This window comes from Sander lucioperca, chromosome 1, assembly GCF_008315115.2.
Source record: "Sander lucioperca isolate FBNREF2018 chromosome 1, SLUC_FBN_1.2, whole genome shotgun sequence".
NCBI lineage: Eukaryota > Metazoa > Chordata > Actinopteri > Perciformes > Percidae > Sander > Sander lucioperca.
This window is the reverse complement of record NC_050173.1, coordinates 8,827,857-8,849,110: the sequence shown is the minus strand read 5'-3', so window position 1 is coordinate 8,849,110 and position 21,254 is coordinate 8,827,857. Positions and strand designations below refer to the sequence as shown.

General features: G+C 40.6%; 1 protein-coding gene across 4 annotated transcripts in view; it reads right to left on the bottom strand.

The window, feature by feature from the left end:
- Positions 1-21,254, bottom strand: part of unc5c (unc-5 netrin receptor C) — a 133,929-nt gene that overhangs the window by 55,682 nt on the left and 56,993 nt on the right. For all 4 annotated transcript variants that reach the window (XR_004898536.1, XM_031277962.2, XM_031277963.2 and 1 more), the window contains exons 2-4: positions 15,423-15,653; positions 7,831-7,974; positions 2,568-2,671 (exon numbers count right to left, since the gene is read on the bottom strand). Coding sequence is in view for 3 of the 4 variants with exons in the window: in XM_031277962.2 (XP_031133822.1) it covers positions 2,568-2,671; positions 7,831-7,974; positions 15,423-15,653 (479 nt within the window). In the remaining variant the exon portion in view is untranslated. The remainder of the gene's footprint in view (positions 1-2,567; positions 2,672-7,830; positions 7,975-15,422; positions 15,654-21,254) is intronic.

The following is a 21,254-nucleotide window of genomic DNA, read 5'->3' as shown; positions in this document are numbered from 1 at the left end:
GTGAGCTGGGACACTATTCTAACAGTAAAACTTCATTCTAGTACCATCAACAATGACAATAAAATGTGTATGTAATATAATGTCTATGAACCCAAGTAACAGATTTTCCTGATACAACTCTTTATTATGTTTGAAAAGAGGAAGCACAAACGTCTGAGTCCTTCTTCCAGTTCATCAGCAGTGAATCTTTTTCTGCCAGCTTGTCAGCCAAAATCACACTGTTCACTCTATAGAATAGATGAATAGACTAACAGTGCTCAGTTGAGTCGTTGGCAGCATGTTATTGTGTGCATGTGCATGCAGACATGTTATCATCCTTGCTGGTACTCCAACATGTGCACATATATGTGGAAATGTGGGGATGTGACTATACAGTGTATGCACGGTCAGCACAGTATTTGTTTGTGTGTGTGTGTGTGTGTGCGTGCGTGCATGCATGCGTGTGTGTGTGTCCTGCTTGTCTTCTTCATGAAAGATTGGCTTTCAATGCCAAACAGCACAATGTCCATCACATACAGTCCACATGATTTAACAAAAGTGCAGTAAGAGTATGGGTTTTATGGCTCAGCCACAGCCTGCCATCCTGCCAGCCTCTCCCTCGCTAGGCAAAGGCCTGTAAAGGAACCGCAGGGCGAACTGACAGCCAACTGGAGGCCTGACAACAACCGACTGGATCCTACCCTGACAAACCTCAACAGCTCCTCTCCCTCTGCCTTCAGCCTATCTCATCCCCTCTATATTATTTTTTGTCTTGTGGGTGAAATATGACGGATCTTTCCTTCACAACGGCTGCTACACATTTCTGTAGATTCATATGTAACCACAGACTAAGCCCATCTGCTTTTTTTCTCTGGTGGGCTTGTGTGAGAAAAGGCCTGACAAACACAGATGAAAAAGCAGCATTCAGTTTTGTCCTTTTTTCCACTGAGGCAGCTGTGTTTGAGTTCAGAAAAAAAGAGGAAAAACAACTTGTGGAACGGAACTGTTGTCTTTTTTTTGAAGCCATTAGGTTAGTGCGAGTAATTAAAGAAGCTGAAAAAGTGCCTCTGTACACACACAAAATCCAACTCTATTGTAGAAGGAAAAGTAAACAGAGAAAACCATCTGTGTTTTTAGTCAGAATAGAGAAAATGATGCATGCAGGGAGAATTTTAGACAATCTGTTTATCCTTTTTTCTTTTAGAAGAAGTGAATATGCTACAAATGCCACACATCATATCTTAAATTTTGACCTCATAATGTAAAACATGTTTCCTTGACTACACATTATTTTTTCTCCCGATTGATAGCTACATTAAAATAACACTGATTCTACTTACTGTGCATTACACACAAATGCCCACCGACTTTACCCAGACTAAAAACGCTATTAATGTTGCCTCCTATTTACCCTTCATTGTACATCTGGGTTTCCACAGCAACTCCATATCTCAGAAAGCATAGATGTGTCATGATTGGACCCCAGCTGAGTCTTTAATCGCTGCACTGAGCCAATCCAGGATTGACAGAGAGACCTCAGCTAGGCGGCAGAATCACCAATACTATATGGCTGTTAAAGCAGTACTATCAGACTGAAGCCTGGATTGTATAAGGAGAGTCTGCCGAGTGCCAGTCCCAAACTTTAGTCCATTTAGCCTGTCAGCACTTTCAAGCGGGGATAAATGCTGTGCAGTTCCACTCACTTAACTCAGCTTTTCCAGGTCAATCACAAGCCTTTACAGAGTTCAGTCCCAACACCCACAACTCAAAAAAAACCCCACCAAAGCCCCCCCACCCATCAAACCACCCTTTCATCCGCTATTTATGTTCCTGCAATCTCAACTGAGTCTTTTCAAATGCAGCTATAACAGTGTTCTACTGTAGGGCAGGGAGGAAGTAGAACATGGGGGAGATATTGGCTGAGCTAAGGTAACACAGGGACAAAACTGGTTTTATTTTATTTTTCCCCCAAAGCAGATAATTAAAATTTTCTTTCCTCTGACCAAATTGCAGTGACTGGCCCACGTTCAGGAAATACCCAAACAGCTTAAATAGCCCAGGCAGTGGTGGAAAAATGTCCTTATCTGTGCGCTGGACTGTGTCAGATTTATTTAGTGTTATTACATTACAACTTCTGAAATGAGCAGAGTTCAAAACTGAAGGCAAATTCTGCTATCAACACAGTTTTCACCGTTTTATGTTTTATAAAAGAACAGAACCAATGACTGGCATTACCAAAAAATGTAATACATGCTAATAAATACATGTGCTAAATATACAACTATGTGGAAGATGAGCACTTTAGCTACCCATTATATACTTTTTTTTGTTCAACAATCACACCAGAGATGATGGCGACATTTCAGCAGAAACCGACCCTAAAAAAAAGTCAGTAAAGCTCTTCACATAAATCCCTTTTCAGAGCAGCCAGTTTATTGGATTTGAGGCGAGGAACTTTTTGTTGGGCTTAATCTGGATAATCACAACTGCCTATAAGTGCATATTAGAACTTATCTTTTCAAACAAAAACTATAATTATCCTAACAACTACATTGCACTGGCTCAGTGAAATGTCTTTTTAACCTTACCTCAGCAGCTGGGATGCCTTCAGGTGGGCGACATTGGAGCAGCACTTCCTGTTCGAGTGACACTTCCTTCCCAAGAGGTTCCTGGTCAAATGTCTTCCTCAGGTCTACAATGAACAGACAGAAGTATGTTTTGAATCAATATTTACCTCTATGTCATTGACAGGTATACGTGAGATAATAATAGTATTGGTGATAATAATAGTATTGGTATACTAACAATAAATCATCAAAATAAAAGGCGGGGTCACTCATCAATAATAATAGCCACTGAGCGAACAGTGTGTATTTAAATGTTGGAAACAGTAACTGAGATGTAAGCTCTCTTTCTATCTCCCTCTCACACAGATAAACTTGCCTGAAGTAGATGGAAGGAAGATAGGGAGAAGGGGATCACTCGCCCTCCAATGAAAAACCAATATTTTTGTGGTGTGAGAGCCCTGATGGAGCTGACAGGGCAGGATTACTGAAGGTGTCATGCTACACTGGAACCCAAAGCCCATTAGACATATATCATAATCTGCTGCACAGACTGAGACAGGAGCAGCAGGCATCACACACAACAACAGAGGGGAGGGGCGGGAGGAGAGAGAAGAGGACTTAATGGGGAGTTACAGTTCTATTTGGGAACTTTGGAGTTACTGAAGCATCAAATCTACAATCAAACTCCACTGATAATATTTCCACAGCCTTCGCAATATTCGTAGAAAACACCTGCCTTTTTTACTGACACATTCAATCTAAAGCAGTAACCACCACAGCACGCTCGAAAATGACATGCTTTTCTTATACAACAATTCTACATACAGAATCTGGCAGGAACTGAACTCTGCAACTATGCCACCATTAACACCAAACTAGTCTAGCTAACAGAGACAAGCATGACTGAAGAGGGAGACAAACTAAGTTGAAAATTATGTCTTTGCTATAACTACAACCTGAGAGGTTATAGCAAACCATAAAGTCAAGCTCAAAACATTAAGGGTTGAACTAAGCAAGAAATATACATGTTAAATGACTGTGTGAGAGCCAGCTCTAATAAAACTGCAAAAAAGGCTGCAAAAAAGGCTGCAACAGTAAGACAAGTGTTGGGAGTCTGTGTTTATTTTACTTCTAATCTATACATTTCTGATAGCAACACATTTCCTCAGTTTCTTTTTCTACATACACCTAACTGTGTCCATGGAAACAAACCCAGAAATGACCCTGGTTCAGCGATTCAATCTGTGGAAAAGATATGGCAATTCTTCTTCACAGAATGCAATTAATACAGTAATGGACTGGTATTGACATTGTGTGCCAACATAAAAAAGATAAAAGATATTTATTATATTAGATAGCTACAACAACAGCACTTTGGTTTTGAATTCAAGGTTTAGATGTGAGTATACTGTAGACTGAAAGCCCCTTCAGTCACAGCGACACAGAATGTATGGCAGAAATTGTACTTTAGACGTTGAAGCAGACGGCACATAATAAGTCTAATACTCTTGGGTACAACTGTTGTAGAAATGTTTAGGCTACAGCACCCACACCTATCATAGGAAAAAAACTGTTCTTCAATGTCTGGGGAGATTGAAGTATGTGTATGGATATAGCAAGACAGGGCATTCTCACTAGTTTCTTGTAGGCATACATGCAATAACAAGAGACATCCCTAAAATCTGATTCAATTTATTCATTACTTGCTTTCTTTTTATTCATATATAGCTATTACATGAGAAGATATTAACTTAGAGACACTTTTCAGCTAACTGTTCCACATCCCCTGCAGGAGAAACTAGATCATGTTCTTATTACAGAATACATGATCAGGCTAAACCCGGAGGCCCAAAATAATACCTATAGTCATTTCATAAGGTTAATTTTATATTTGGATAAATGAACCTTAAAATAACAAATTCAATGAAATCCCCCAATTCAACCTGTGCATATGCGTGTCTTCAGGGGGATAAGCCATAACTCCACAAATTTCAATGTATTATAAAAGCTGAAAGTGTTGAATTGAAAGCAATTTCTGTAAAAGTCTGGTATGAAATTAAAAGAGGGAATGACTAGAGGGGCATATTCTGGGACGTATCTTTATGGAATTTGATCCAGGAACAAACTGTTTGTTTTTCTTAAGATGGAAAGGGAAGGAAAGGATCAAATCTGTCTCAAAGGGGTACTGTTGTTTGAAGTTGTAAGAGTCATTCTACTGTTGCTCTGATGTCATAACTACAAAATGTAGCGATGGATCCTAGTTCAAACTGCCTCCGAAAGATAAAAGATGTTGTCGCAGTATGACAGGTGAGGAGGAGAAGCAGGCACACCTTCTCCTTCACTGGGACGCACTTCATGATATACAGTACTATTGTGCACTCCATCCAAATCCAATAAATTAAATGTTAAAGATTGTTTATCATGAATAGAAGTAAAAACTTGGACTTTAGAACCATATATAAATCCATAGAAACGTATCAAAAGTATTGATACTTTTTCGATACCACACGTTTAAAACGATACGATCTCTTATACATTCAATAGTATCGAAAGTACTGCAAAATAACAGATTTCCAATAGATTTTCAACCCAAGGCTGCATGGATGAAACAACAAGGAAGAAAAGGAACCTGTGCTTGTTACAGCATTCTCTCCAGAAACAAAACCACCATGTGACTGGAGGCAGAGCCCTCCTATTCTGTGTGCCTGGTTACATTTCTGTTTTTGTTGCCAGAAAACCCACAGTCCTTTTTTATTATTATTTTAGTGTTAAACTAGAGTGTATTACTGCCACAACTACCACCAAGTGGATGCATTACTGTACAGAACATATACATCACAGGATACTGTAGTCTGCATTACAATATTAGTATTAATGGCATAGGCCAGTGTTTGTGCATTAATGTGAAATATTCATGTTTGTATTAGTCATTCTTCAAGTAGCAGATCAACTACAGCCTGTTAAACTAAAATGAAACACCCAGCGCTTGTATTATTTTCATCATGACTTGCAAACCTTTGGCATTATCCTTGCTGAAACACAGTAAATAGCATGCAAGTGATTATTTTGCACTGTATGTTTTATTGGATGTGGGTTTAAATTATGCTTTCCCCTCTGGAGTCTCCTTTTCTCACTTCTCGTAACCCTGAACAGTACTGTGGGACACTGTAGGGTGTGGGACCAGCTGAGACGACATTCCTGTGGGAGTCACACCATTCCCTCCTCAGCAGACAAAATCTTTCAGTCGCCCTCAGAAGGATACACATATGACAACCATTACCTTAAGTACATATGTTGGGCTACTTGTCAAGCTAAATTACACAAGCCTTACACTTCAGGAACATCGTCGCTTAGTAAATCATTAGGTACTAATGCAAACCTAGATTAGGAATGACCATTAAGACTTTTAAAAAAAAAATCATTAGTAATATCACTAGTAATAAAGTTGAGATTTTACTTGTTATGTTGTACTCATAAAAATATAAGGCCCAAACAAATAAGAAAATCAATTTCCAGCTTTCTCAGTAAACATTACCCTCCAACAATCTTTTGAAAGGCATTTCAGTTAATTTGATTCATTTATTTAATTTGCTTCTGTGCACATGCTTTTATTGCCTCTCTTTGGCAAGCAATCACTGTTTCCCAACTATGGTGGCCAATCAAAACAAGGTGACAAGAAGAAAAGGCAATCACGAGGATTTTACACATTCTCTCATCCTCCAACAGGCACACAGAAACTCGGACAATACTTTTAGTCAGACCAGCCTCTTTGCAAGTCTAAAAGGCATTTTTTCAACAAAACAACCTCTTAACTCGCCAGCGCTGGCTCTGACTAACCGTCTGATTAAACTGTATATGTTTAGATGATGGGAGAGGAGAGGAAAACAAGCCCAGTTTCCATTAGCCTAACAGGATAGAGCATGGCTCTGACAAGAAGCCTGCCTGAAGAGAAAGCACAGCAGAGGAGCTAATCCATTCAGCAGAAGCTAATGGGAGGGGAAGAGGGGTCCATTGTGATTTGAGGGATAGGTTAGTGCTGGAAGGCTGCTCATCATGGGTGATTATAGGAGGTGGAGCAGCGGGAGTGGGCTCGGCGGGAGACTGAGAGGCATGATTCTGATTCACCAGGCTAGTATAACAGAAGCAGTAATGAGAAGAGCTTCTGGTGTTTGAAAAAGAGGGAATACCTTGAATTCATAGAAATGTATACAGAAAACAGGGGGGACCAGTAAGAGAGAGAGTTAGAGAGACAGTGATACAACAATGCAGATAAGGAAAAGGAGTTAGGCAGGATATGAATTGAGAGGGACAGGTATATGATTGTTAACTGACTCTAAATAGAAAAGACCAAGTGAAAACCAGGGATATTGACTCCATACTGTGCTACTAAGTGGAAATTAAATCATTCTGACAGTTGCACTGAGATACCAGCCACATATTAAGCTCAACAGTGATATCACTATCAAGCCCTATCCAGCAGTGATACCAATATATTTGATGCAGACTACAACACACGCTGCAAGTGGGTGTTGCATTTTGTTTGCCACAAGTCAAAACATGACATGTCAGTCACGGTGCCTTGTAATGACTTAGACAGGAGTTGAAAGTGTGATGATCTAGCTGATACTACAAAAGAAGTGGGTAAGCAGTTGTGTTATGTAATAAGTGTTGTGTTGCAGAAGCACTGCCTTGATGTCACATTTATAGCTACGCTTACAAACTCTGCTTTCCTCACCATGTCTTCTGGGATTTTATAACTTTTTCAGATTTTGATTGGCAGATCTTTTGGGAAACAGTTAAAAACGAGCCCAAACTTTAGAGAACAGGATGTTTCTCGTTACTTGGAAAATAATTGTGTAATGCATTTCAGTAGGAGGACAAATACAGGCAGAGAACAAATGAGGACCACCTACAGGAAAAAAGAGGGAACACTGGCATAAACATGTAGCCTCTCTACTGTGTATACACTGCTGCAGCTCTCCCCTTCCTCTGCACTATATAGTATAGGTTTATACTGTACACAAGGAAACTGATTCAGATTCTGTAGACTTTTTACCAACTCAAGTTCAAAGGGACACTTGAGTCCCATGTTTGTAAAAACCTTTTTTTCACTGCCTCTATCTCCAGAATCTATAAATCTGTCATGATGCACAAGTCGGTCTGCGAGACACATTTCCTTGGCAGCCAAGAGATTTTGTGTGGAGAGGAATACAAAGATAAGAGAGAAGATAAAGACTGAGTAATGGGATAAAGAGCAAGATGAAGGGAGGGGGAGAATACTCACAGGCGATGCGGACATGGGCTTTGCGACTCTTGGTGGTCCCTGCAGAGCTCCAGGCCACACACTGACACCAGAAGTCCTCCGGCCCAAACAGCTCCTCCACCTGCTGCCGAGTGATCTCTATGCTTGCCTCTCTCACTACCAGGCCTGTGAGGAAAGACAGAAAGGAGTGAAAGTGAGAAAGTATTAGTACATATCGACAGAGAACAAAATGAGGCACTTAAACATTGAAATGTTGTATTCTGTCACCTGGGAGAGATCAATGCGAATGTCAGTATCCCATCAAACGTATCAGTACAATTTACATCAGTCACATCACATGCTTTGACACTGGGTATTTCTGTGTGTGTGTGTGTGTGTGTGAGCCTGGCCCTGATTCCAGAGCCAGAGCGCTGAGCTGTTTGGGTCCGGGCCCTGTGGGGGAGGATTCTCGGCGTCATGGCTACCACAATCCTGTTTGCTAACTCCTCTGATTACTGCTCATCTGGGTGCCAGGACCCAAACAAACAAATCATTCCCAAAACAAATGCCTCTACCCACAGCTGCCCCTCTAGAGCAGATTACGCTGCTGCTACCGTGTGTGTATGTCGAGCATAGGAATTGAGTACATTCATATATGTTTGGATTATGTGGTGCGAGAGCATTCACTGAAGCTACAGATGCTTCACATGCAATATCATGCATTATTTCAGCTCATCCATCATCCTTTTTTGATTGAATGGGATATTTGTGAGGACAATGGAGATGTCACAAAGTCCTTGTAAAAGTAAGAAATGTACTACAGTAAGACAGACTGCGTATTTTCATTATGAGATAAAATGATGAACATAACACTTGGATTTACCTCGAATATCTGAACCCATCATGAGCAGGGTTGATACAAAAGATAATTATTCTATATGTGTTAAGACAGTCGCTAGTTCTGCTGGCCTCTAGAACAACCAGGATTTCATGTAGGAAACACTTTACAGGACACATTGACGTATTGAATAGTGCTGCAATAGTTCTGCAGATTTTTTAGAAGACATGCTGAGATCATGCTGTGCATATCCAATGCCACCTCATCCCCAAAGTGCTGTTCTATGAGGTTTAAATGTGGGGGTTGTGCAGCCCACTGGAAAAAAAAGTTAAGTTGATGTCATTTTCCTGGAACTGTCATGCTCATGTACCTGGTCAGCATGCAATTATGTGAAAGTGGACTGTGACATTCAAATTATTGCCCAGTACTTCAGTTACTACTGAAGGGCCTTTTGTGTGCCTAGGAGCAATCCCTACAGCATTACCACCAGGGGGGATGCATCCACAGATGTATGTTGTTTGTCTACTATAATTCAGATCCTGTCATCAGCACTACAAACCACTATACACCCCCCCCCCCAACACGCACGCACGCACGCACACACACACACACACACACACACACACACACACACACACACACACACCCACACACACACACACACACACACACACTCTTTAGTTACCCTTTTTTGGAGAGATGACCAGCTTGTTAGCTGACATCATGACAGAAACTGGGAGTCTTCTGTTACAGTTGTAGTACATCCAATACAAAGTGTAATAAGTTGTGCATGCTGTTCTTGTACTAAGCAGTTATGTGGATATTCATATAGCCTGCCTATATTATTAACTATATACAGTATATTGCCATTTGTTACCACAACACTGCTGCTGCCTGGAAGCTCTGAGTCATTGTCAAGTGACTAACTAGTATGAACAATCTGTTTACATAAACAGGGATGTGTACATCTTATAATTGTTATACAGACATTATACTCTATGTTTTTGCACATTATAATGGCTAAGGTTAATTTAAAATTTGTTTTTTAGTTTTCACAAACATCCCAAACACTCTGTCCATAGTGCACACCATTACCTGGCAATTCAATCACAATGATGAAGCCGGTGTCTTTTGAGGAGACACAAATTAAAAGGGCTGCACAGAGTGCATGCCAATTCAAACGGGACAGTTGTGGAATTAATGATGTGGCCGTGTTTTCAGAAGTACAAACTGGAGTTTGTCCAAACATAAGTGTAATGTTTTATTAAATGAGCTAACTGTGACTATGTTCATTCAATCAGTAACCTAATCTGTGCCTGAAATCTAATTCATTATATTGTGATTCACTACCTGCTGAACTAGAGATCAAATGGACCTTTCTGAGACACACTGTGAACCTTTGCCAGTAATCTAAATTGAAATTTGAAAAAAAAAAATCAGTGTAGTTAATATTGTGTATGCTCACTCATGCTGCAATACATTTATCAAGAAAATGGTAGCAAGGCAATGATCTGTTTGGAAATTCTTAACTTCTACCTTGATGTTAGGAACATATGACAATTGCTTTGTTCCTTTAATTGCCCAAACATTCCATTCAGTTTAGTTTGCATGATGAAGACATTGTGACAGGAAAGAGTCCGTATCACAAAGCATACAAATGATTATAACTGCTGTTATATTGCTACAATGGAACAGGAATCCTAATGTCTTACTTTTTTTATGTATTTGACCATTACCATTATACTCTTCTTCTGGATGAGCACATTTTGTACAAAGACTCAAGATCTGTTCGGTTCAAGTAGGTTTACGCAGTACGTGTCTGAATTTCTGGTTGAATGAAAAATGCAAAGAGACTGGATGGTTAAAAAATGAACATGCCATTTTATTTCAGGTTCAGTGCATTCACACAGCATCATTGCTCTGGCACACACACCAAGCAGAGTGACATCCCACACACCAGCTTAGCTCTCATGTAAAATTTACACAGTGTGCCGACAGGCAGAAGAACAGCCTCGTCTGTTGTGTGCACATTTGCTTCTGCATTTATGTGTGTGTCCACATGCGTCAAAGGGTGTGTGTCTGTAGTTGTCTGTACTGTATGCCAATGTTTTGTGAGAAGATGTGTACTGTTAGTTTGAGAATGTCAAGGATGGATGTGATGGATGTGAGAACATCATACACACAGTATGAGAGGGAAAATCAATAGTGGAAACAATAAGACAATATTAATTCTCAGAGAGTGTACAACTCACGCCAGAATCTGTTAATTTCTGTCTGTGCTCCAGACCGTTTTTGAAGAAGGTTCAACAGTAGTGAATTATTTGTTTGATATTGTTAGAATAAGCCCTCTGCACCATAAGATAGCCTCATGTGACGATGATGACTATAAGCTATAAGTCTACTTTAAGAGTAATTCATGACTTCATGGCTATTACTAAAGCAGGAATAAACTATTACTGACGTGTTGCACTTCAACACATCAGAAGGATCGCTCTAGCAGAAGAGCAGGGCTCTGAACTGAGCCTGCTGACCTCATCCAGTAACTTCATGTGTTTGCTCAGCTAGCAGCTCTTAGTACACTGTATAGCATTACAAGGAGAACAACAAAACAGACTTCCACTCAATTTGCAATCAAGAGGGGCAAAGCAAGTGTGGCCCGTGTCAGGACCAGCGATGAGGGGCTGCTTCACATGTCAATGTGGCCATTAGTAGTAGAAATGATTCTACAATAGGTCCCATTAATAGGCTGAAGAAGTGTACCTCATTGGAGATGATTCATTATTAATGTGGTCATTAAAGTGAGCCAGCCTAGCTCCTTAGTGTTAGCACTGGCTAACATTATTGATCAGACCAGTCAGGCAGAAAAGGAGGAATTGGCCATTGAAGGAGGAGGGAGGGGGGTAAGTGCTCTGATTATCTGGCCAGATGAAGAGTACTCCTGTTTGATCTTCTAACTCATATCTCAGATAGAGTGACAAGCTGTCTCCAGTGTATATTACACTAGCTGTGCCTACTTATAATTAATTTACATTCGCTCAGATCAAGGCTCCTTTTGCTCACAACGGACTTCAACCTGCCCTCAACACTGGAAGGTAAATGCTACATTGTTCAGGTGACAGCAGGGTGAGTCTCTGAAGCTAAATCATCACTGAGGAGAAGGCCATTTGTCAAAATTGCCATCACGATTTGTTCCTTCTCACCACCTTTTTCATTGTTGCCTCCTGCTAAGTCACATTTTGTACATGTGGTCTGAATGTATGGCTTTTTATTAGGGCTGTCAAAATAACGCGTTAATTTCGATTAATTAATCTGAGAAAAAATAACGGGTTTAAAAAAATAACGCAGATGAATCCATTCCAGCCGTTCTAGCCACCATTGGACTGTAAAATTAAGGAGGGAGACGAGAATGTGCTGCCTGGATCATTAATTGGAACATTTACTTGTAAAAATCTTCTTCCTGCCAACCCTGGCTACCGAAATCTGGTGCCACTGATATGTCTGCGCTCTTCTCTCTGATGCTCTGAAACAGGCAACACAAACACCGCTGGCGCTAGTTAAGCCTACCTAGCTAGTTAACACTATACTCGAAAGCAGCTAACGTTAGCCTACCGCTAGCTAGTAGCTGGATTAAACACGGTTAAAATACTGACAGCTAACGCTAAACGGTGTAAAGTTTGACTGTGTTTTAGCCGTCGGAAAAAACAACACAGACGGTGCGTTCACTGAAACTGGTAAACTACAGCCTCGTGGTGCATTTGAAGTTATTGTAAATGTCATTTTCCCACCTGGTGGTTGTTTTTGTCGTTCAACAGCAATTTACTAGTGAAATAAGTTATTGTTATTGTTATACATTATTATTAAATCATTTAATTTTGACCATATGGCCTTAGTAATAAACAAGCCGTTCTTTAATATCACCAACTGTTGTTTAGTACCCTTTTTTTTTTTTTTTTTTTTTTTTACTTTCTTAAAAAGTATCGGTTCAGGCACCGTTAATTATGTATGCAATTAATTTTGATTAATTCATTACAGAGTATGCAATTAATTAGATTAATTTTTTTAATCGATTGACAGCCCTACTTTTTATCATGTGCGTCCTCATTATTTCACGCAAAACTGGTCTCAGTTCACATCAGAGTGGTTCTGCTCTCAAGCTGAACTTTACAAAACATTTTCATTTTTGCAGGGTTATTTGCATGGCTACACATGGCCCACTACATGTTACATCCGTTGGATTAGAAAGCCTTTAGCCAGGAAATATACCTGCGTGAGGTCTCATGGAAAGCCGCAGTCGAGAGCTGCAGGTGAGTTATTTCACGCTGTGAAGAACATTGGGCAGGGAATCACACTATCAGTGAATCATGCCCCCTATTGCTGATTACATTGCAACTATTGATGCCCCACAAATTGTGCCTTCAGCAGGAGGTAGTTGTTATGACGTAAATATTAAATAAATTATTCTTATTTGTGTCATACAGTGCCTATAAAAAGTATTCACCCCCCAAGTTTTCATGTTTTATTGTGGTACAACATTGAGCCAAAGTAGATTCAATGTGGCTTTTCTGATCAACAAAAAAAAACCCTTTAATATCAAATTGAAAATAGATCTCTAAAAAGCGATCTAAATTAATTACAAAATTTGAAATAAAAAATACTGGTTTCAATAAGTATTCACCCCTTCAAGTCAGTATTGAGTTCATGCAGTATTTAATAGATGCTTTGCACATCTGGACACTGCAAGAATTGCTTGTGTTCTTTTGTCTTAATGGTGCAGGTTTTGCTGGGTTTAAAAAAAAAAAAAAAATCTACTTTGATTTAATGTTGTAAGACAATAAAAACACTTTGTTCTTTGACTTCCAAAGAGGGTGAATACTTTTTATTTGCATTGTATTTCACCCTTGATGAGACAAAAGTACTGTATAAAGGCACTTATTTGGGAGATTTAAACTTCCATCGCCCAACCCTACTGTTGTCATGCCTTACAAGACCACTACTCTATTTCAAGTGCCAAACACATGCGATACACACAAACAGCTCTGTTGTTCCTGTGCATGGATATGAAGTGGACAGCACCTAATTGTCATATGAACATGTCAAACATCTGGATAAAGATCAATGGAGCCTTTAGCCTAAATGAACACCACCATTTGCAGTTTTTGTCCTCACTCTCTCTCAGCCTCTTGCACTCTTTTAATCTCATTATCTCTCAGTTCATCTTATTTTCATAAGATCATAAGTTCTCTCCAACATGAAAGTGAGACATAGAGAGAGGACTAAAGAAAAAGAGAAACACAGGGGGTGGGGAGAGAGGAGGGGAGAGATCCAATTTCTTCAGGCTATACTATCAGTGGTATTGACCAGGCAGGCCAGTTTCTATCAGTGCTCCTTTTCTGTCAATCTGGGGAAATCAGAGCGCAATGGAGTGGGTTGAGAGAGACTACACACATCCACTGGGCTCTAGTGGTGTTGTGTGTGTGTTTGTGTGTGCGTGTGTGGGGCACAAGGGCATAAATGAATGAATATCTGTGCAGTAAATAGCCCGTGGATACAGCTGTGTACAGTGGGTGCGTGTGTGATGTGTGGGTTGTTTTCCATGTTGATGCTTTTAGCACAAAACCTTCTGACACAAAGGCTAAGAGCCGCTGATACCTTCACCATCTTCTTTGTCATAATCATAACCATGAAACACATCCTCAGATCTGTGTATTCTTCCTAAAGTACACTAGGTCAAAATGAAAGGATTTCAGGTTGGGATTCAGTTTCCAATACTCCTTTTATATTTGTACTGGCTGCTACACTCTTTTTGTATTGGTGTATCTGCTTTTGTATCTTATACCTGTGTTTACAACAACATGAAAAAGCTTATGCATGGTATTTTTCACGAAATACCTCAAATACAACATGCAACAGAACACTTGCTGATCCTTGAAGTGCATGTAAGTGTGTTCTTATGTGTCAGTGTGTTTGTGTGTGAGCATGCAGACATGTGTGTGGCAAAACAGTGGGATGAAAAGGGTAAATGCGATGTGATTGGTACCTCTGGGCGACAGAAAGAACTCAATTTTCAATACAGCAGCTGAATGCAGCCAATCAGTGCTGGCCTGTTGTGTGTAATGGCTCTGGTGCCTTCAGGGGCTGAATTCTATTGAAAACAACCCTGCTGGAGCTTTGCTACCTCTACTTCCTCTAGATTTGTACAAACATGTACATAAACACACACTACACACCGAAAGACACGCCTATCACAAGTTGTTGTGCTAGTATGCCCCAAAAAAACGAAAGATGTCCTCATTCAGCCTTTTTCTGCAGATAAGGCGAAGCCACTCATTGATCAAATAAACTGGCCTGCAAGAGTGATTAGCAGACAAACGTGTGTATGTTTGTGCATGTTTTGATTTACAGTACCCCACCTCCTACAAAATATGATTATTCTACTAATTTGCTTCCTGAATAATGATGTCAGGCAACATTTTTGCCAGTCCAGGAAGTGTGATCTACTAATACAGAAGTCATAGGGTGGAAGTCGGGGTGAATGTTTGGACATACAAAGCAATACATGCATCCTGTGTCATGCTTCAAGTTACCATTTAAAAAAAAATATTTAACCAATACAATGATCTTTCATTATTCCTTAACCAACTGCTTTGAGTTTCTAAAAACATAAGCATGAAGACATTAATTAGTGTTGAATGTAGTGTAATTTTCCCAAATTTGTTACACATAAATATAATTTTTTATGAGACAGTTGATTTAGATCCACATTTGAATATGTATGCAGCTGATTCATTTTACTGACCAGAGTTCTCGTCAACCCGCTCCTCCACAGTGTGCTCCTTCTGGTGAACCCACTCGCTGTTACACTTGAAGTAGATCTGGGTGGCGGGCGTGGCCTTGCAGTACAGGTTGACCGGCTTGTTCTTGACTATGTAGGCTTCCTCGGGTTCCATCAAAAACACAGGGAGTGGCTCGGGGGGGTCTGAAGGGAAGGTTTCCGGCAGATCACCGAGCCCAATGAATTCATCCTCAACTGTGAAGAGAGAGAGGGCAAGTAGACAGAGGGAGGGAGGAACAGATGAAAGGAAATATGAAGGGAGGGAGAGGTTGAAAACAGAGGCAGATAGCCCCAGAAAGAGAGAGAAAGAATGGGTTGTGAGAGAAAGGAAAGCAGACAAGAGACAGTGGGACAGTGTATTATAACCACAGTCTTTGCATGGGATTATCCATTTGCACAGCACACAGAGAAATCCCTATCATTTGATATTTTGGAATGTTTACACAAGTGTATTTTAGAGTGCAGGAAATTCTGGGATTCCTCTCAGGCAATAAGGCTGCATGGATTTACAGAAACGGGGCCTTTGCTTGGTCTAACCACAACCAGCTACCGCTGAGAAACGAGAGAGACAGAGCCAATAATGAGAAGCAGAGTTCAGAGGTTGACTCTGAGGAACTGAAGTTATAAGCTGATCTCTCTCCCATTTTCTCTCTTGCTCCCTCTCTTTCTCTTTGCTTTTGTCTCTCTCACACACACACACACACACACACACACACTACTTTACAGACACATGCATGCATGCACATACACATGCAGCAGATCTAATGACCTCAGGCTTTTGGCCCAGTTTGTGCCATTCCTCGGATACTTCTGCAGTAGACAGATACGCTTCCCTGTAATTACAACTCCCTTTCATCTCCCTGTCTTAAATCACATACACACAACTGCGCGTGTACGCGCACTCGCTCACACACAAACATGAACAAATGCTCACAGTGCCACAAAACATTGCAGGCACACAAATATATGGGCATACACGCCCACGAGCGAGCGCGGCTAACTTTCTAACTCTTTGAAGAGAGGAGGATGAAGCCTATTCGCCACCCCATTTGTCACCTCCAGAACTGTTCTATTCTTACCATTGAACCGGTAGACATCAATTATTCACAAGTGTGAAAGAAAGAAGGCAGAGTAATAGAGACAGAGATACAGTGGGAAACAGAAGGTGAGAGAGCGAGAGAGAGAGAGATCGAGAGAGAGAGAGAGAGAGAGAGAGAGAGAGAGGGAGAACAGAGAGAGACGGTGAAAGTAACTCAGACAGACAGACATAGATTGAGACATCAAAATGGAGTTGGGCAGACAGACAGAAACATAGCACAGGAGAACAGAAACAGGAAGGCAGACTGTTCGGATAACAAAAGACTTTATCAGCCCATCAGTAATTCTTCCATGTCCTTCTATCTACCCGCCTCGCTGTCCTGTGTGGACATGCTGGAGCCTTGTTGTCTGACAGAGGTTGCCTCCTGGATGCTTTGGGGGCACTAAATAATGTCTCGGCTGAGCAGATATCTCCCCACGATGTCTCTCTAATGTTATCTCTCCCTCCATACCTGCTAGAGATTGAAGTTGATTGCTCGGAAATGAAAGGGCAGGGGGAACCAATCAGAAAATGACCAAAGCCATCCTCACCACGACGAGGGAGGAGGGTTTGTCTGTGTACGGTTATGAAAGTGTTTGTGTTTCTGGGTATGATGCTAAGTTCTCTTTTAAAGTGTTTGTGAGTGTGTGATCTCAACAGAAAAAGTTCCAACTTCTCTCTGGCTCCTAATCAGCTGCTAATTGAGCAGAGGCAGTAAAACTCTAAGTGTCCTCTGACCTTTAAGAGTAACCGCCTCCTTATACAGTTTGGGTGAAATGAAGATCATAATCATTAGCTGTTTTGATCAATTTTCTTTTGCTCTCTAATCAAACAAAAAACGCTGAAACATTGTCGAGCATATCATCCTTCATGTCTTTATGAAGGTGACGACTGTTTAATGTAGAAGTCTACTTCAGCAGACCTTAGCTTAGTCTGTTCTTTTCTGCTCTATAGTCCTCAGTCCACCCACATCCTTAGCCTGGGGACCATGACCCAGAAACAGGCAAAGAGAGCCAAGGAAACTCATTAAAGATTGTGTTAGCCTTCTTTCACCCTCCATTCCCATTATCTCTCCATCTTTCTCTCCCTCCTGGCTCCTTCGCTCTGTCGAACTGTGAGGCAGAGAGATCTGAAACAGCCATGAAAGCGTCGCTCCCTTACACAGAGAGACGCACGCTTCACATGCTCACACACATACACTCGCGCAAGCATTAATGCGCACAGAGGCACACACAAACTCGCTCACAGATATTCGAATTCATCAACTTCCTCAGTGCGAGAAATAATAAATTCAAGTGAATGGAACTAGCCCTCCAGTGAAAAATCAGCCAAGAAATGAAAAAAGACACCACACGATAAAATGAAAGACCTTCACTCCTTCCAATCACACAACCCCACACACACACACACACACACACACACACACACACACACACAAAACTGAACACCCAGCATCCCAGCACCTCCCTCCTCCATCCCTGGTGAACAGAATCCTAAGAGCAACAAGAAGCTCAAAGAGAAACATTATTTTTTTCTGGCTCCCTCCCACTGGCTCCATTCATATGCAATGAGAAGACATTTAATGATAAAATAGTTTGAAGATTTTGGCATCGCCATGTTCAAGATGACGCAATCTTTGTGGAAACCTAGCTATGGCGTCTATCATCACAAACCTAATACTCAGGAACAAATTACCATACTTTGTACAAATCAAATATGCATTATGAAATAGTTTTCCCTCTCTTTTTTAGTGTCATATCACTTTTAATTGGAACATTAACATGGCATGCCTCCACTGTTTGATATGCAATATGGATTTTTCCAAGCATTTGTAATTCTGTGGCTTGATTTTAATCAGAAAATTTGCCTCCATATTGAGTGTTTAAAATTTTATGAAATATGTCCTTGCAGCAGTTTTATTATTATTCAAATTGTATTTTGCTCTGTAATTGGGGTGAGTTTTCCTAATTCATATTGTAAGTCTTATTAGTGAATATTTTAAGACTCAAATTGAATATTAGTTTAATTTTATATCAGTTCCACATCTTAACTACAAAAAGTTTTGAAGATAAATGAGCTGCATATTGATTGACCTCAAAATAAAGTTAATGAATAAATGAAATGTGCCTTCTTGCATTGTCAATGAATTCATCAGGTAGAGGGCAAAACAGTTTGAAAAAAAATTTAGGATAAGAATGAATCATCCAAGCTTAGCAAGAGGGAGTGAAGAGAGGTAGGAGAGGGTCTTGGCAGTCAGCCCCTATTTGGCTTGAGGCAACTCCAATAGGTGTGGGAGTGGAGCAATATTAAGGGATGATTACATTTTGGACATGAGCAAATCAAAATCAAACCTTAACACTGGCACAGCTACATATCAAAGTGCAGTCTCAGAGATAAGACAAATACCGAGCTCTGAAAGAAATGTGCACAACAAGGCATAACTTGAGCTAAAAAAAGTCTCTGTGTTACATAAATACATAAACTGTTGCAAAGAGAAGTGCATAACACCTACACCAAACACAAGCACATAGAAATTCACATCAAATGTATGAGGTTAGAATGTGCGCCGTGTAGCACTTCTAGTCAGTATGTGGTAAACAGCTCGCCAAGACCCAAACGATCTGTCCAATTAGCCAGGTCTCCTACAGTTTGCTTCTACAAGTTTGTATTGACAGTGTTTTCCTTTAACGTTGTCTGGGTGACCATCATCTCACTGAATCTTAGACACAACAGGGGCTTAATGACTAGCTTACATCAATAGTTTACATTAGAAATGAGCACTGGCTGGCTATATAAAGAATCATCCAGCAAATGCAGTTCAAGTACACCTTAAAATGAGCTACAGCAATACCTGAAGCATTATTACTCCTCACCAATCAATAATAGTAGTCACATTAATGAGGTATATTGTGCTGAGAACAGTGAAAACTGATCACAGGACAGCCACAAAACATTAGACATCAAGTCAGTGTCCAGGCTGTGATGACTTCGTCCTAGGCTTCAGCTGCTCCTCTATCGCCTTTTTCACAAAAGCACTGTAGACCATAAATGCTTTGGTAATTTTACATTTTGACATCACGTGTCAATAGAAGGCCAAAGTCAATTTTCCATGAAAGATGCTCTGTAAATTTGCATTTCAAGGCACACAAGATTATGTACCGATTCACCAACAATGTGAGTTCATCTATATTGTTACACTGGACATAGGGCCCCCCCATCTAAATGAAGAAGAATAAACTTTATTACTTGTCACATACTCGTACAGTACAATGTAGTGAAATCCAATATCTGCATTTAACCCATCCTAAGCATTAGGAGCAGTGGACAGCCACATACAGCGTCCGGAGAGCAACTTGGGGTTCAGTGTCTTGCTCAAGGACACTTTGTGATGTGGGGATCGAACCAAAAATCTTGTGGCTGAGGGCCGACCCACTCTACCTCTGAACCACAACCACCCATCAATACCCATCACCCATAAATCATTCAAATCCAAAAAAAGCAATACCAAGCAAAGAGACTAATAGAGACAGTTAGATGTGATATTGATACACATAAAAATGCATTCCCACAAATACATACAGATTATACACCATGCATTCTATTTATGCTGTATATACCATATATGTAGTGCTATAGTGTATATATCACTTGTTTTCCTGTACTGTACGCCTATGCTGAATATTTGCAAGACTGTATTTCTTATACCATATATTGTATGTGAGTGTCTGCGATAACAGCTTTTGAATGCTGGGCTCTGACACCACTGTGTAAGATAAGCTCTCTCTATTCTATCTGTACTCACGTAGATTTATTGTCCCAAGGAAAGCACTGTATCAGTGGGGCCAATGTTTCCCTTCAATCAGGGGAGAGTCAAGCATGACCAAGGATGAACACTGGCATAAATCTTCTCCCTCTTCATTCCTGTTTTATTCCTATTTATCCTCTTCACAATGCTCTCTGTCCCTTTTGCCTTCTCCCTTTCAGTTTTCTTTCCACTCACCCTTCTCATCATTCTCATATACATCCCCGCTCCAAGATCGGTAAGTGGCTGGCCAGATAGGTAGACAACAGGGAGTTTTACTAGCCAATGTTTTGCTATGCCGCAATTGGGAAGGACAAGAGGTGGTTTACAGCTGAGTGGTCAAGCAGAATAATAAACCACTCAGCTGTCATGTCAATTGAAGCAGGATAAATAGACTGTCAATCAGATCTACCTATAAATGTGCTTTGAGCACACCTACCCATTATATTGAGTGAACATAAATCAATGGTAACGACCTCCTCTAGTCAATACTTGTTAGTATTGGACCCATACATCCCAGTGGCTTAAATCAATATGCATGGCTGTTGTTTTAAAAGCAAAATCCTTTAGAAGCTCCATGAGAAACAGGCAAAGGGAGCGGAGGCTTACTTCCACTCTAATGTCTCTTTCCAGCCAAGTGCTTTATATACACTAATGTGTCTACACACATTGTCTGCAGGGCCCCATCTAACGCTCGGCTGCAGCAGGTATTTATTGATTACTGTTAGGGGGCCAGTGACCCCTCCCCTGCCCTGTCCTATCTGAGCCTCTCTGCTGGGGCGTGCTAAGCACACTCATATTTCATCTCAGGGGAATCCTGCCATCACACAACCTAGCAGGGGAGGGGAAGTCAAGAAAAACAAGCCGACAGCTCTTAAAGTTAAAAGTCAGGTGGCTCCAACATTAACCTCCCAAT